General features: G+C 47.1%; 2 protein-coding genes across 2 annotated transcripts in view; one reads left to right on the forward strand and one right to left on the reverse strand.

Moving 5' to 3' along the window:
- The first annotated feature begins 1,583 nt into the window (after positions 1-1,583).
- The window catches only part of LOC133339158 (uncharacterized), a 175,430-nt gene continuing 161,210 nt past the window's right edge, over positions 1,584-15,803 (forward strand). The window contains exon 1 of the mRNA XM_061547302.1: positions 1,584-1,625. The gene's annotated coding sequence lies outside the window, so the exon portion shown is untranslated. The remainder of the gene's footprint in view (positions 1,626-15,803) is intronic.
- LOC133339055 (lymphocyte antigen 6E-like) lies at positions 9,125-15,444 on the reverse strand. Its single transcript, XM_061547176.1, has 3 exons — positions 15,255-15,444; positions 11,249-11,377; positions 9,125-9,759 (listed from the first exon to the last, which is right to left on the reverse strand). The coding sequence occupies exons 1-3, from the start codon at positions 15,307-15,309 to the stop codon at positions 9,545-9,547; spliced, it is 399 nt and encodes a 132-aa protein (XP_061403160.1). The 5' UTR covers positions 15,310-15,444; the 3' UTR covers positions 9,125-9,544.

Here is a 15,803-nt window from a genome sequence, read left to right on the forward strand (position 1 = left end):
AAACGCATAAGGGCCCGTATGTGAGTACCTAACACATTATTTTACTGAACCTTTTACTTTATTTTACTTGGCGTAAGGTCCCACTGAGCTATGTGGCTCTTTTTCAGAAGGGATCTGGCCATCACAAATGATAGCAGCTGAACGAAGTTGCTGATATCACCATCGCCGTGATGTGGACATTTTAGCAGCAGCCAAATACTTTGAAACGTGTGTTTTTTTTATTATAAATGTGGAGAGAAAAACGGAGGACTCTTAGTCCAGGCGGCCACGGGGAGAGAAAACATGGAAACTACAAATATACAACATTGATCAGGGTTAGTATCGTATCCACGACCTGCTGTATACCAGGCGAGGTAGTTAACATCTCCTGGCGAGGTAGTTTCCAGAGGTCAGTTCGTAAGTCTATTTGTTTGCAAATTCAACTTTACTCTTGTTCTAGATTTGAAGCTTTCGTGACTGCAAGGATTCATATTCTTAGATTTGTTCGGTAAAGTCACGTAGGTATTTAAAAAAAAATTAAATTAATAAAAGTAAAATAAAATAAAAATCACGACAACACAAGCTTCCGTCTTCAGGTGGAACCGTCACAGCACGATAGCTGTATCAAGTAAGAGAAATTCCAAGAAAACAGTCCTTGTATATATAGAGGGTGGGAGGAGCCAAGGTAGGCCCTGGATATTATTATTGTGAGGTTCGGTGCGGCTGAAGCACGCTGTTAGGAATGAGCCTTTGTTGTGTAGACTAGTTGAACTCGGAGGTTCCAAGAGTTGTTAAGGTGCGGCTGATGTAAAGGTGCGTGTAAATGGGATTGAGCCTTTTGTTATGTAGAGGTGGTGCGGCTGAAACCGCTGCCAGGAATGAGTCTTTGTTGTGTAGACTGGTTGAACTGGGAGGTTCTAAGAGTTGTTAAGGTGCGACTGATGTAAAGGTGCGGCTGCTGTGAATGGGACTGAGCCTTTGTTATGTAGTCGAAACAGCACTTTGCTACGTTTCTGGGATTAATTCTAGATTTGCCAAATATGTGTGGTAAAACTTAAAGTAGGAAAACCAGTGTGTGAAAAAAGATGGTCCAAATATGTGTAGTTAAATCTTTTTTGCATGGTTAATAATATCTTTCCAATGATTACTAAGTTTGTACCCATCATCACGGTTGAAATTATGTCTGTGTTTGTATATTTGGATGGTTTCGTGTACAAACCTTTGATGGTAGCCAGGAGGTTTGCAGAGCACCTTGGTCTCGGAAAAGACAATTTCATGAGAGCCCACAGCGTTGTCGCAATGATCGGCAACGGCGGAAGAATCAGTGGACGGTATGATAGGTAATGTAACCCCCACAATAATACAGGAGATGGCGCTCTCTTATTACGTATTTATCGGAGCTCGTTGAGCCGTATACGCAACTGTGGCTGGGACACGAAGTGGGGTAGGGTGGATGGGGTGGGTCGCGGGGGTGGGTAGCCAGCGCCCACCCATCCTCGGCTGCCTTTGTCTCTCCTCACTGCAATCGTACAAAGACAAATATCCCCCGTGTAGACTCTAACAGGCTGTAGGGGCAAGTGCTGTTAGTAGCGAGTAGCACCTATACACAGACAAAGATCCCCCGTGTAGCCTCTAGCAGGCTGTAGGGCAAGTGTTGTTAGTAACTAGTAGCAGCACTTATACACAGACAAAGATCCCCCGTGTAACCTCTAGCAGGCTGTAGGGGCAAGTGCTGTTAGGAGTGAGCAGCAGCACCTACACACATGTAGAGGAGCACCACAAGTAGCCAATGAGGGGCGAGTGTAGGGAAGTGAGGGTTGATATTATAGATGTGAAGCTTTCGTGACAGCAAGGATTCATATTCTTGGGTTTTTTCGGTAAAGTCACGTAGGTAAATTAATAAAAGTAAAATAAAAAATAAAATAAAAATCACGACGTTTCGGAGGCAACACAAGCTTCCGTCTTCAGGTGGAACCGTCACAGCACGATTGCTGTATCAACTAGGGAGTCACCTACGTGACTTTACCGAAAAAACCCAAGAATACGGGTTGATATTCTTGGTTATTTCGGTAAAGTCAAGTAGAAGGGAAAAAAATAAATACTTGTTATTGTTTAATATATTTTTTTATTTTATTATCCCCCTTCTACGTGACTTTACCGAAAGAACCAAGAATATAAATCCCTGCAGTCACGAAAGCTTTACATCTAAATTTAAGTACGGGTTGGTTGAGAGGTTACGTAAGGGTGTGGATGATGTAACTTTGAGAGGTGACGTAAGTGACTTTCAGGAAAGCACTTTTTCAATGTGGGTGGAGCCTAGCCGGAGGGAGGAGCCAACGCAGAAGGTTTAAAGGGACAACGTTGCCTGCGCTCGGGGTCGTCGTTAGGGCAATGGGGCCGTTCATAAATGACGTCACGCGATTTTGGACGATTTTTGACCCCCCCCCCCCCCTCGTTACACGGCGTCACAAAAAGTCAGACCCCCCCCCCCTCAAGTATGACGTCACAAAGCTCTGCCCCTGCCCCCCTCAAAAAAATAAAACATGCTTCAAATCGCTTTAAACTATTGTCAATGTAGTGCGTATTTAATGTGCCACTGCACTCTGATGTTGTCGGAGAAAACAATTATCAAAAAGTCTATTTCATTAAGTAGAAGGTGTTGTCTATATTAATCTAAAGTTGTGCATTTTTACGTTAAGTCACATTTATCACCTCCCCCCCCCTCGTCACACATCGTCACAAATGTCTGACCCCCCCCCCACCTCTAGGGCGTTGTATTGTTCGCGGGGTGTCCGTGTGAAGGACCGAGGGTAGCGTGCACCTGCAACTGGTGTGAGTGAAGGATGCGGTGTGTGTAAATAAACGACAAGCAGCCCGAGTAGCATTCCTCGTCTTCGTGTGGTTGCACTGCACTACACAGACAAAGATCCCCCGTGTAGCATCTAGCAGGCTGTAGGGGCAAGTAGGACCACACTACACAGACAAAGATCCCCCGTGTAGCATCTAGCAGGCTATAGGGGCAAGTAGCAGCACTTACACACAGACACAGATCCCACGTGTGGAATCTAGCAGGCTGGAACGGAAAGTAGCAGCACCTATACACAAAGATCCCCCGTGTAGCAGCTAGCAGGCTGTAGGGGCAAGTAGGACCACACTACACAGACAAAGATCCCCCGTGTAGCATCTAGCAGGCTGTAGGGGCAAGTAGGACCACACTACACAGACAAAGATCCCCCGTGTAGCATCTAGCAGGCTGTAGGGGCAAGCAGCAGCACCTACACACAGACGAAGATCCCACGTGTGGAATCTAGCAGGCTGGAACGGAAAGTAGCAGCACCTATACACAAAGATCCCCCGTGTAGCAGCTAGCAGGCTGTAGGGGCAAGTGCTGTTCGTAGCAAGTAGCAGCACCTACACACAGACAAAGATCCCCCGTGTAGCCTCTAGCAGGCTGTAGGGGCAAGTAGGACCACACTACACAGACAAAGATCCCCCGTGTAGCATCTAGCAGGCTGTAGGGGCAAGCAGCAGCACCTACACACAGACGAAGATCCCACGTGTGGAATCTAGCAGGCTGGAACGGAAAGTAGCAGCACCTATACACAAAGATCCCCCGTGTAGCAGCTAGCAGGCTGTAGGGGCAAGTAGGACCACACTACACAGACAAAGATCCCCCGTGTAGCATCTAGCAGGCTGTAGGGGCAAGTAGGACCACACTACACAGACAAAGATCCCCCGTGTAGCATCTAGCAGGCTGTAGGGGCAAGCAGCAGCACCTACACACAGACGAAGATCCCACGTGTGGAATCTAGCAGGCTGGAACGGAAAGTAGCAGCACCTATACACAAAGATCCCCCGTGTAGCAGCTAGCAGGCTGTAGGGGCAAGTGCTGTTCGTAGCAAGTAGCAGCACCTACACACAGACAAAGATCCCCCGTGTAGCCTCTAGCAGGCTGTAGGGGCAAGTGCTGTTCGTAGCGAGTAGCAGCGCCTACACACAAAGATCCCCCGTGTAGACTATAACAGGCTTCAGGGGAAAGTGCTGTTAGTAGCAAGTAGCAGCACCTACACACAAAGATCCCCCGTGTAGCCTCTAACAGGCTGTCGATGAAATTGCTGTTAGCGAGTAGCACCTCCGATGAAGGCCCGAACAGCACACGATGGGATGGGTCGCCAACACCGCACCCGACGGCCTTTGTCTCCCCAGTGGCGATGTTTTCACACTGCACCGGGTATTCATTTGAGACTGAGTCCACCTAGGGGAGGCCCGGCACCGGTTCAGATAATCGTCACTGGGTGTTGTCCGTGAGGGGGAATCGAACCCGGGTCGCCAGGTTCGTAAGCGCAGCATAGCGCTAACCACTACACTACCACTCCCCACACACAAACCAAACACAATAACCGCCATTCACAATTAAGTGTCGGTGACGTCACCACTGTGCCAGGCCAGGTGCACTATGAGGCCACGTGAAGTGTCCAAGGCTCGCTGACTGGACGTCTCAGGTCAGACCCAGCAGGTGCCGTGGGTTGTCTGAGATGACCGCGAGATAGATGCACCACCAGCTGTACCCCCCCAACCCACTGTGCCAACTTGCTGTATTTAAATCCTTTATATTAAGTTCGCTTGCTTGCTTGCTTGCGTGCTTGCGTGCTTGCTTGCTTGCTTACGACCGTGCAAATCTTTCGGTCGTTTTTTAACCCACTTCCCGTGATCCAATCGAGCTGACATTTTGCACACAGACTCGTTGTGCGAGACAATTAATGTTCGTGAAAATTTTTGTTCCAAAATTTTACACTGTTTAGGGAAAACAAATTAAATATTTAATTACCAATTGCTTAATACTGGCAGACAATCATCTGACCCATAGGTGGCAGCCATCTCAAGCCAGAGGACGAGAGGACTCTAGCTGCCACGCATATAAAGGATTTATAGTGAAAAACTTTGTTTTTACGGGTTATACTTATTTATTCACCCAGATCTCCGCTCGTTGTTGTGAGCGTCGCTCATCTGCCCTTCCGTTGTTGCTGCTGGAGGGGCGATTGCCTCAAACTGCCCAGTAGCAGCGGCGCCCTTGCCACACACAAAGGCCGATGCCATGGAGTCAATATTGGGGGGGACCAAATCTTCCAGGGGGTCTGAAAAAAATCTCATTTTGAAAACGAATTTCCTGGCAATTCCTGCCTAAAATATTTAAACATTCACTAACATATAGAATGGACTTTTTATTTATTTTGTACAATAATGTCTAATAGTGTATTGTATTACATTGCTCAGTTTTTTCTTTTTCATCTTTTCTTGTTTCATTGTATGTAATCGCAGAGATTAGGGATTAATAAAGTACAACCATAACCACAATAATATAAACAGAAAACTATTTTATCGAAATATATTTGGGGGGGGGACATTTTTAGCATATTTGAATATTGGGGGGAATGTTTGTCCCCCAATATATATTATAATTACGGCCTTACCACGCACACACAGACACACACGGACCCATCCCCACACACCCACAGGCGAATGCACAACCCCAGGTAATAACAGGGCCCATTTTGCGGTTCATTTTAATTGGGTGGTTGCGTTGATTTCAAACGATCATTCCCTCGAAGCAACCACAATTGCGAGGTATAATCCGCACTACTGCATATCCGTCTCCTGGGTCGAGAGCCGGTTTTGCAACATAGTTAACGCTATTTTGTATTGAATACCAAGAGCTTACCGTGTGCTCGGCAGAGATTGTGCAAATACAAATGTCCGGGCTGACTGGAAAGACAAAGATCCACCACCCACACCCACTCAGTCACCACCCACTCGGTAACCACCCAATCGCACACTCACTCACTCAGCGCTCACCGACTCTCTCACCCACCAACTCATTCGCCCACTCACTTACCCACTCACCACTCACGCTCACCTACTTACCCACTCACAACTCAAACTCACCTACCCACTCATCCACTCACAAGCTCACTCACCCACTCACCTTCACCACTCATCCACACTTACATCTCAACCACATTCACACCTTACCAACTCACCATTCACAATCACCACTTGCCAACTCACACCACTCACCGACTCACCGACTGACCATTCTCTCACTACTCACCCGCTCACACACAACTCACACACCACGTACTAACTACTCACCTACTCACCACTCACACCACCCACCCACTCCCCCACTCACACTTCACCACGCAGATAACTCACCCTTACCACTTACAACCCACACTCACCTACACACTCACCGCTCACCCCCAATCACCACTCACCCACTTACCACCAAAACTCACAACTCACTCCACGTCCTCATTTGAAGCTGAGTCGACCTCGGGGAGGCCCAGGACCGGTTCATACAATCGTCACTGGCGGGAATCTCACGCGGGCTTGCCTGCTTCGTAGCGCAGCATGATAATAGCTGCTCCACTGTTCCCCATACACACGGACACACACAGAGACACACTCGCACACGCGTACATACGAGGCGTGGACTTATCGTGCTCATAATCTCAAAGCTTTTAGTTGTTGTTGAGAAAGCGACGTGGGTGGCCGTGACGTAGAATGGGAGGCAGGAATTATCTGCTGGGAAGTGAAGGTGGGTGTGACGTCACAACGGGGTGTGTGATTCGGGGTTCGATTCCAAACTCGGGTGTCCTATCGGTGTCGAATGTTAACATTCTCTCTGAACCTGTTCTTCAAAACAACGGTTTGGCAACGGTTGGCTACGTATGGTGGTGCGTAAGAAGCTCGACATACACACACACTTAGAGACCGATAAACTGACCAAAGACAAAGATCCCCCGTGTATCTTTAACAGACTATTGGGGCAAGTGCTGTTAGCGAGTAGCACCACCTATGAAGGCCGGAATGGCACATGAGGAGGTGGTTGGCCAACACCACGCTTGGCCGCCTTTGTTTCCCTAGTGGCGATGTTTACACACCGCACCAGGTACTCATTTGAGGCTGAGTCGATATAGGGGAGGCTCAGGACCGGTTCAGATAATCGTCGCTGAAATTGGCCGTAAGCACAAATCGTACTCGGGTCGCCGGGTTTGTAGTGCAGCGTAGCTCTAACCACTACACTACCGCCTCTACACAGGCACATAGACTCATGATACAGAGCCCCATAGACTCATCACACAAAGACTGCATTGACTCATCATGCAGAGACCCGTCGTCTCATCACGCAAGTACCTGTAGTCTCATTACGCAGAGACCCATAGAATAATCACACAGAGACACACCACACAGAGACCAATAAACTCATCACATCAGTGACGAGCGGTGAGGTCAATGGCTGGGGAGGCACTGGCTCGTGTCAGAGCCAGATTCACACACTGAAGGGGAGTGGCCTCATTGAGGGGGATGTGTCTAACACGCCCCCCTCAGTGAGTCAGATGTGATAGCTGCCTCCCCTGGTGCTTTTTCATTGCAGTTTCATGACGAGACCAGCGAGCCTAAATATCTTTATACAGAAATACGTGAAAAAAGTTACCTGGAGTATGGAATGCGAGGACATGAAATGAAGGGGTCTACACACATTACATTGGTGACATACTGAGATAGTAACAGGCACGCGCTTATTGCCCGCGCTCCATCCAGTTACTGAGGGGTTGCACAATCAGAGGGGAGGCTGAGCTCGTCGCTGCCTCACCCCTCGTCTCTTCCTGTATTTGCAGCGGAGCTCCGCAAATTTGACGATTTTGACTATAAAAATGATGGGAATCGTACAGAAATGACATTTATAACACAGGTCAGTGGAAAAATCTTAATATTTATTCAATTTGATTATTCTTTTTTTTCACATCACTGTCAAATAACACACAAAGTTACCAACTTGAGCAAGATTAATTTAATTTTAAAAAATAAAAACTATTTCGATTTAAAGCTTTCGTGACTGCATTCTTCACCTGAAGACGGCTGCTTGCGTTGTAGCCGAAACGTCGTGAGAATTATTTTATTATGTTTTATTTTATTATTTTTATTGTTTCCATTCTACGTGACTTTACCGAAAGAACCAAGCAGAAAAACAGTAAAAACAATTAAAAGTCGCCCATCTTCCAAGCAACATACTGCATGCATTTTGTTTGACAATTGTGTGTTGAGTGGGACATCATTGAACGAGAGGTATAAGCATTGCAATTAGGTACAGGTGATTTCCCTCGATTCACGAACGTTTCGATTTACGAAGTTTCGCGTGAACGCGATTGAGAAATGACAGACGCTGTTTTGGTTTTTCGAGTAAAACTAAACCATTTATTTAATATTTTAACCAGGTGTAAGGCCCCACTACTGAACTGGTGTAGCATACACTCTCTCCGGTCATTCCAACATGCAGCAATTTGTTTTATTAATAGTTTTTTTTAATATATTGTTTTTATTTAATCGTTGTAATATGCACGTTTTTTATAATTTTATTACACATTTTTTGCATCCTCAAAAGTTACGAAGATTTATTGCATTTTTTTTTCGATTTGGAATGACTGTCACCCCCCCCCCCCCCGAAGTTTTAGTATTAAACCAAACGGGTAAAGCCGTTGCTAATTACAAATTATGTTTTACACGCGTGAGTCTGTTTTTTAGGACTTCCTTTCAACACCCAATCATCCGCACAATCTCTGAACACCCTACGTGACCTGTTACCAGTCCAGGTTAATAACCTTTCCATTCTCTTCTGCCATACAGGATCAACTGTCTGGCTCTCGATAAATTATGGTATTTCATTCTCCACGTGGGTATCTGTGTATTGAGCAGGGGCGGTTTCTTCATTAGGGCGATTGGGCGACGCACCACCAATCTCATTCAACCACAGAGTTATGCGAGCCGTTACTGTGCCTCTGGATATAGTCCAATCAGCGTCAGTTCACGTTCTGTGGAGTACCGCCTCTTTTTGGGCGATTTCACTCCGGCTGAGAATCGCCCAGATTGTTCCCATAATCTTACATTCAAAGATGTTTTTTTCGAACGGCGGGCGCTGCAATGCATTCTCTACGGCTTCCGGGAGGTCTCGCACTAACGTGCCTACGTCATCATACGTAAGCACGTTTCAGTCAACAATATTATTTGTCGCCACCTAGTGGAATCTTTAATAAAAGAAACTGAGTGGATTGTAATAATAGTGAGTATAGAAACAAACAAGATGTATTGTAAGAGTCACTTTATTTTTCATTAATATTAAAGAAGTGAAATTGCCTTTACATGCTTAAGCTGTTAATTTATCCTTTGCATGGGTGGACCTTATCCTTATCAATCATCCAGACATTTACCCCCCCTGAGAGATTTTGCAGGAGCCGCCACTGGTATTGAGTCTATGGGTCTCTGTGTGATGAGTCTATGGGTCTCTATGTAGTGAGTCTATGGGTATCTGCGTGACAAGTCTACTTGTCTCTATGTATGGACAAATGTACGTTGAACTTTAGCAGCATAACGCAACAATCTAGACGATTTAAACGTTGCCCAGCTCCAATGGTGGAAGCGTCGTGAGATAACCGAATGGAAGGGGAAAGTGATTGGACCGAACCCAGGCACGTGGGGGTGGGGGGTGCGGCTGTGACGTCACGACCTACACCAGAGCCCTGCTGACCACGACGCTGATGGCCACGCCCAGCAGCGCCAGGGTCACGTGAGCTGCGCCCACCGGGCGAGGGGCGGCGTTGACGTTGCAGCCGTCGCTCTGGCAGCACGTGGTGCTCAGCGTGACTCCGGCGGTGGTGCCGTCGAGTAATTTGGCGGCGTCGCATGCGGCCTTGGTCAAGCACTGCTTGGTGATGACGTAGGCTGGGTGGAAGAGAAAGCACGCGGGTCTCATTGTAAGTAAAAAAGTATGTAATTAAACACACTTTAAAAAGTTTTTACTGTATTGTTATTTTACCAGGAGTAAGTCCCGCAGAGCTGCCATGTAGCCCTTTTTCAGAAGTGACATGTACTTATTTCGTGCCGTATGTAGCCAACCGTGCTAATCTGTGGGTGTCGATTAGTCTGTTATGGGTGTTTCTAGGATTCTGTATATGTATGTGTGTGTTTGTTGAACTTATTTTGCACCGTATGTTGCCATCCGTGTTAATTTGTGGATCTCTGTAGGTCTCTATAGGTGTGTTTAGATCTCTGTATATATGTGTGTATGTTGCACTTCTTTCACACCATACATAGCCCACCGTGCTAACTGCAGGTGCGCGAGGAAGGAAAACAAACTAAAACACAAAAAGTAGTTTTATGAAATGAGTGTCAATCTAGACGATGATTTAAAATTGCACAGCCCTCAGTGGCTTCCTAATATCGGAAGGAAGAGCGTTCCAGATGGCCGCAGAAGCAACGCATCCGAAAGCGCCGTGTGATGATGCAGTGGCCACCTTTGTCCGACAGCAAGCCAAAAAGCCGCAACTACAAATGGTGGCTGATATCATCATCATTATCATCGCATGAAAATGTATAGCAGCAGCCGAATTCTCGGAACACCGTGACGTTAATTCAAAAATGTGAAGGGGGAAAAACCGGATGACCCCAGAGAAAAAACTAAACATTGGGGAAGAGCCTCCGATGGGGATGCAGAAACCCATGAACTCATCACGTAAATAAACCCATAGACTCATCAGACACAGATGTACCCTATAGACTCATCATACAGAGACCCATAGACGCATTACACAGAGACCCAAAGACTCACCACCCACAGAGACCCATAGACTCACCACCCAGAGACCCCAGAGACTCATCACATACTGAGACCCATAGTCTCATCACTCACAGAGAACCATAGAATTATCACACACACATAGACCCACAGAATCATCACACACAGAGACACATAGACTCACTACACAGTGACCCATAGGCTCAGCACACAGAGACCCATCCATATAATCAATACACAGAGACCCATAGAATCATCGCCGCACAGAGACCCATAGACTTTTTACACAGAGAGATGCATTGACTCACTATACAGAGATCCACAGCCTCACCACACAGAGACTCCATAGACTCAACGCACAGAGACCCCATAGACTCATCACCACACAGAGATCCCATAGACTCATCACACACAAAGACCCGCCACACATAGACTCCATAGAATCAAAGCACAGAGATCCCATAGACTCATCACCACACAGAGACCCATAGACTGGCCACACAGAGACTCTATAGACTCAAAGCACAGTGAGATCGGACGCTCGTCTTGTGAGTGCATCATGGGACTGGGAGTCACTTCTGGACGCAAGGGGTCCACCCCCAACCCGCGCTTTGCTCGAATAAACAACGCACTTACAGGAGCCCTGGTTGATTAGAATTGTCGCGCAGGTGTCCTGCGATGTGAAGGGACACGTGGTGGGGCCGCCCGCGTTGCACACCGTGTTGTTGGTGTTCGTGCTGCACGTGTAGCAATTGAGGCTGTGCCCTGTATATCCACAGACACAAGAACAACACCGATCATGATCATCACGGGAGACGATCATCAACATCATCATCACGGCAGACGATCATCATCATCACGGCAGACGATCATCATTATCATCATCACGGCAGACGATCATCATTATCATCATCACGGCAGACGATCATCATCACGGCAGACGATCATCATCATCACGGCAGACGATCATCATCACGGCAGACGATCATCATCATCATCACGGCAGACGATCACCACCATCGTCATCACGCTGCTGCACTATGAACCGGGCGACCCAAGTTTGATTCCCGCTCACGGCCGCCAACACTGCAGGTCGCGATTATCTGAAGCGGGACCCTGGGGCCTCCTCCCACGAGGTCGACTCGTCCTCAAATGGGTTCCTGGTGCAGTGGTGGTGTGGAGGAAACATCGCCACTGGGGAGACAAAGGTGGCCGGGCGTGGTGCTGGCCACCCACCACCTCGTGTTTCCTTGCCGGCCTTCGTAGGCGCTGCTACTCGCTAATGGCGCTTGCCTCAACAATCTGTTCAGGCTAAACGGGGGATGTTTGTCTTTGTACGCGGTGTGTGCAAGGTTTGTGTAGGAGGCTCGTGAAGGACGCTCCTACTTTGGCAGCTGGAGGCAGTCCCCCATCCAACAACAAGGGAGGGCAGGTGGAGCGATGCTCACAACGGCGAGCGGAGCGTCGGGTAGAGTAAACGCAGCGAGTTTGCTCAGTTGGGGGGCACAGGTGGTGCATCTGCACAGTCATCTCAGTCGGTCAACCCACGGCACCTGCAGGGTCTGTCCCGTGACCTCCTCCTCATGCACCTAGCCTGGCACAGCAGCCAACCCATGGCACCTCCAGGGTCTGTCCGTGACCTCCCCCTGCACCTAGCCTGGCAAAGCAGTCACCCCCGTGGCACCTGCAGGGTCTGACCCCTGACTTCCCTCTTTACCTGGCTTGGCACAGAAGTCAACGTATGGCACCTGCAGGGTCTGTCCCCGTGACCTCCTCCTCATGCAACTATCCTTGCACAGAAGTCAACCCATGGCACCTGCTGGGTGTGACCCGATACCTCCCCCTGCACCTAGCCTGGCACAGAAGTTAACCCACGGCACCTGCTGGGTTTGACCCGAGACCTCCAGTCAGCAAGCCTTCGACACTTCACGTGATAGCCTCAAAGTGCACCTAGTCTGGCACAGGCAGCCATCACCGCCGCTTAGTGGCATTCGCGAACAAATTTTCGCAACTCGCCGCCTGATGAAGCTGCTGATTGTTGTTGTGGTTGTTGCTGTTGTTGTTGTGGCTGTTTTGGTTGTTGTTGGTGTGGTTGATGAAGACGGCTTGTGTTGCGAAACGTCGTGGGTTTTTTGCTTTAATTATTATCAATTTATCATATTTTTTTACTGTAACATTTGTATTTGATCCTATTATTTTATTTTTATTTTAAATGTTTTGTTTTCTATTTACGTGACTTTACCGAAAGAACCAAGAATATGAACTTCTCTTTTCGTTAAAGAGTGCAAGTTCAAGCGTTGAAACATTCATCAATTGTGTTTCGTCTCGAATCAATCACAGTCCATTTTTATTTTTACATTTTGTCATATTAACGAACTCTTCACTTCACTATTTTTGTTTTTATTGTACCAGAGGTAAGGCCCCACTGAGGCTACGTGTGTAACTCAGTGTGTGTTGTTAAACTCTCCCCCACCACCGCCACCTGACAGTCAAACAGTAAAGGGGAGGTTTGTGCCACGTCACCCAACACGTGCCGATGTAGTTGACTCGTACAGCGCTAACCCGGTTGTTCTCTTGTTGTGTGTTGGAGAGTTAAACGCACAACACGCCTTTATACACTCCTGTCACCGTGATGTTCCGCTCGGTGTGATTACAACAAGAATCACAACCTAGATTTGAAGTTTTCGTGACTGCAGGGATCCATACTCTTCAGTTCTTTCGGTAAAGTCACGTAGGTATAAAATGTACTTTATATTTTATATCTACGTGACTTTACCGAAAGAAGCAAAGAGTAAGAATCACAACAGCAACCACAACAACATCCACAACAACAACTACAACCACAACAACCACTTTTCTCTCCGCCTGATGAAGATCGCTTGTGTTGCGATCGAAACGTCATGGGTTTTTTTGCTTTTATTATTTTCAATTTACTATTTTTTTTATTTACTTTAATTATTTTTATTTGATCTTATTATTTTTATAAAATAATTTTTACGTTACTTTACCGAAAGAACCAAGAGTATGAATTTCTGCAGTCACGAAAGTTTTAAGTTGAAAAGAGAAGTCAACTTAATTTCACAAGGGAATGCAAGTGTAATAAAAGACTCCGTCAGGCGATGCTGGTCTCCGTTTGTCTTTTATTTAGGTTCTTCTCCGCACCCCCCATTGGCCTCCTCTCGGACCAGTGTCGTCTCACGCGCGCCCCGCGCACATTTCCTCTCGCGTGCCACGCACGCTCTCTCTCTCTCGCGTGCCACGCACGCTCCTCCATTAGCTCCTCTATTCCCGCACTCCGTACACCGCTGGCCGACGGCGTGCTAAGGTCCTTCGGCCACATGGCCGATGGCGCGGATCTTTCCTCACCAACCAACGTGGCTCAGCCTCTTAACTTCCCCGACTGCCCCGATCTCTTCCGGACTCCCACTTATATACATTCCCCCCACGTGACCCTGACTCCTCCCCTTCCGGATCGTCAGATCCGGCCTTCCCATACTACCCCGCTGGCTCCGCCCCCATTCACCTCGCCTCCCATTGGAGCCGAGGTGAACGGAGGCCCCTCCCACACGCCCCGCAGACCAGGCTCCGCCCCCCAATACCCCGGGCCGCGTGATTGGACCCGAGCCCAGCAACAACCCCATTTACGCTCGCATTCCACAAGTGTGCATACGAAGCACTAAACACGTCCAACACACAGGGTGTACCGAATAGGTCTTAACGATTTGGGGAAAATATCTCATTGCGATTTTTCTGACGGATATTGCGATTTGATTTGCGATTAAACTTAATTAAGTCAAGCTTCAGTTCAATATTCACTGTGTAATAGATTTAAAACATGTGATGGAGCATTACCAGATGATACCGTCAAAATATGAACTGCTCTATATATTCTCATGCAAGGATGAGAACTTAAAATGTATGAATTGCTTTCAACATGTATTCATTAAAAATTTTGAAATATAAAAATCAAACAGAGAACAATTGTTAAGTTCAATAAATTAAGTTACAATAATAATAAATAAACAAGAAAAATAAGAAAGTAATAGGACTTGTCAAATTGCAAAAAATAGCAGCCTTTGCGATTTGCTAATCGTATTGTTTCAAATTGCGATTTGGATTTGAAATCGATTAATCGTTCAGCCCGTGGATTACCGAAACTAAACACCCCAAAACATTAAGACGTGAAATAGCTGTTGATGCTGGAAATATTGCAGTGACATCGATGTAAATTATAAGCGTTATATTTACTATGTTGTTGTAACTTGTTGTGGATATTTATTGGGTACTTTCTGTTTCTGATATAAGTCATGTACAGCAGCAGGCATCGTCAGGGTCCGGGATCGATCCCACGTGCTCCTGTATACAAGTCAAGGTAGTTAAATCTCCACGGGGAGAGAGACACACACAGAGACTCAAAATATACAGCAGGAGGCATTATCAGAGTCCGTGATCGAAGCCATGCTCCTCCTGTATACCAGGCGACGCAGTTAACATCTCCACAGGGAGAGAGACATGCAGAATCCAAATATACAACAGCAGGCATCGTCAGAGTCCAGAATCGAACCCACGACCTCCTGTATACCAGGCGAGGTACTTAACATCTATATATATCGCAGTATCGGCCACGCAAAAGTTGTCTCACCTCCGCTCACGAACAGCAACGCCACGAGGAGCAGACCCGGCAGGTAGCAAGTCATGGTTAGAGTCGTGGAGCCTGGCGTTGTGGCGCTTTGGGATGGAAAGTCGGCGAGTTGAGAGAGACAGAGTTACAGAGTCAGAGAGAGAAAGAGAGAGATATCCCTGGAGCAGTGACTGTGTCTGCGTGGTGAACTGGGAGACTTTATAAGCCCCAGAGACCAATGGAATCGGGGAAGACACTCCTACAAACATATTTGCATATCCCATAAAAATAGTTACGAGTGGTGTGCAAATATATTTGTCGGAGCTCGTTCCTCAACATCAGCAAATGTGGCTGGCACGCTAACAGGGGTGGGTTGCAAAGAAACAAACGCATCTGCATATACACACAATCGCACCTGAATGTACACACACACACCTGTACATACACACAAACACACATGTGCATACACACACCTGTACAAACACATACCTACATATACTCACACCTGCATATGCACACACTCACACCTGCATGTACACACATAGACACCTGCATGAACACACACTTGCA

The sequence above is a fragment of the Lethenteron reissneri genome, unplaced genomic scaffold (genome assembly GCF_015708825.2).
Source record: "Lethenteron reissneri isolate LAM-NWPU_2019-01 unplaced genomic scaffold, ASM1570882v1 scaffold_1640, whole genome shotgun sequence".
NCBI lineage: Eukaryota > Metazoa > Chordata > Hyperoartia > Petromyzontiformes > Petromyzontidae > Lethenteron > Lethenteron reissneri.

Coding starts and splice junctions, on each gene's coding strand:
- LOC133339055 (XM_061547176.1), bottom strand. CDS start 15,309: ATGACTTGCTACCTGCCGGGTCTGCTCCTCGTGGCGTTGCTGTTCGTG. Junction 11,378..15,254: donor GTTGCTGTTCGTGAGCGGAG/GTGAGACAACTT, acceptor GTGGATATACAG/GGCACAGCCTCAATTGCTAC. Junction 9,760..11,248: donor TCTAATCAACCAGGGCTCCT/GTAAGTGCGTTG, acceptor TCTTCCACCCAG/CCTACGTCATCACCAAGCAG.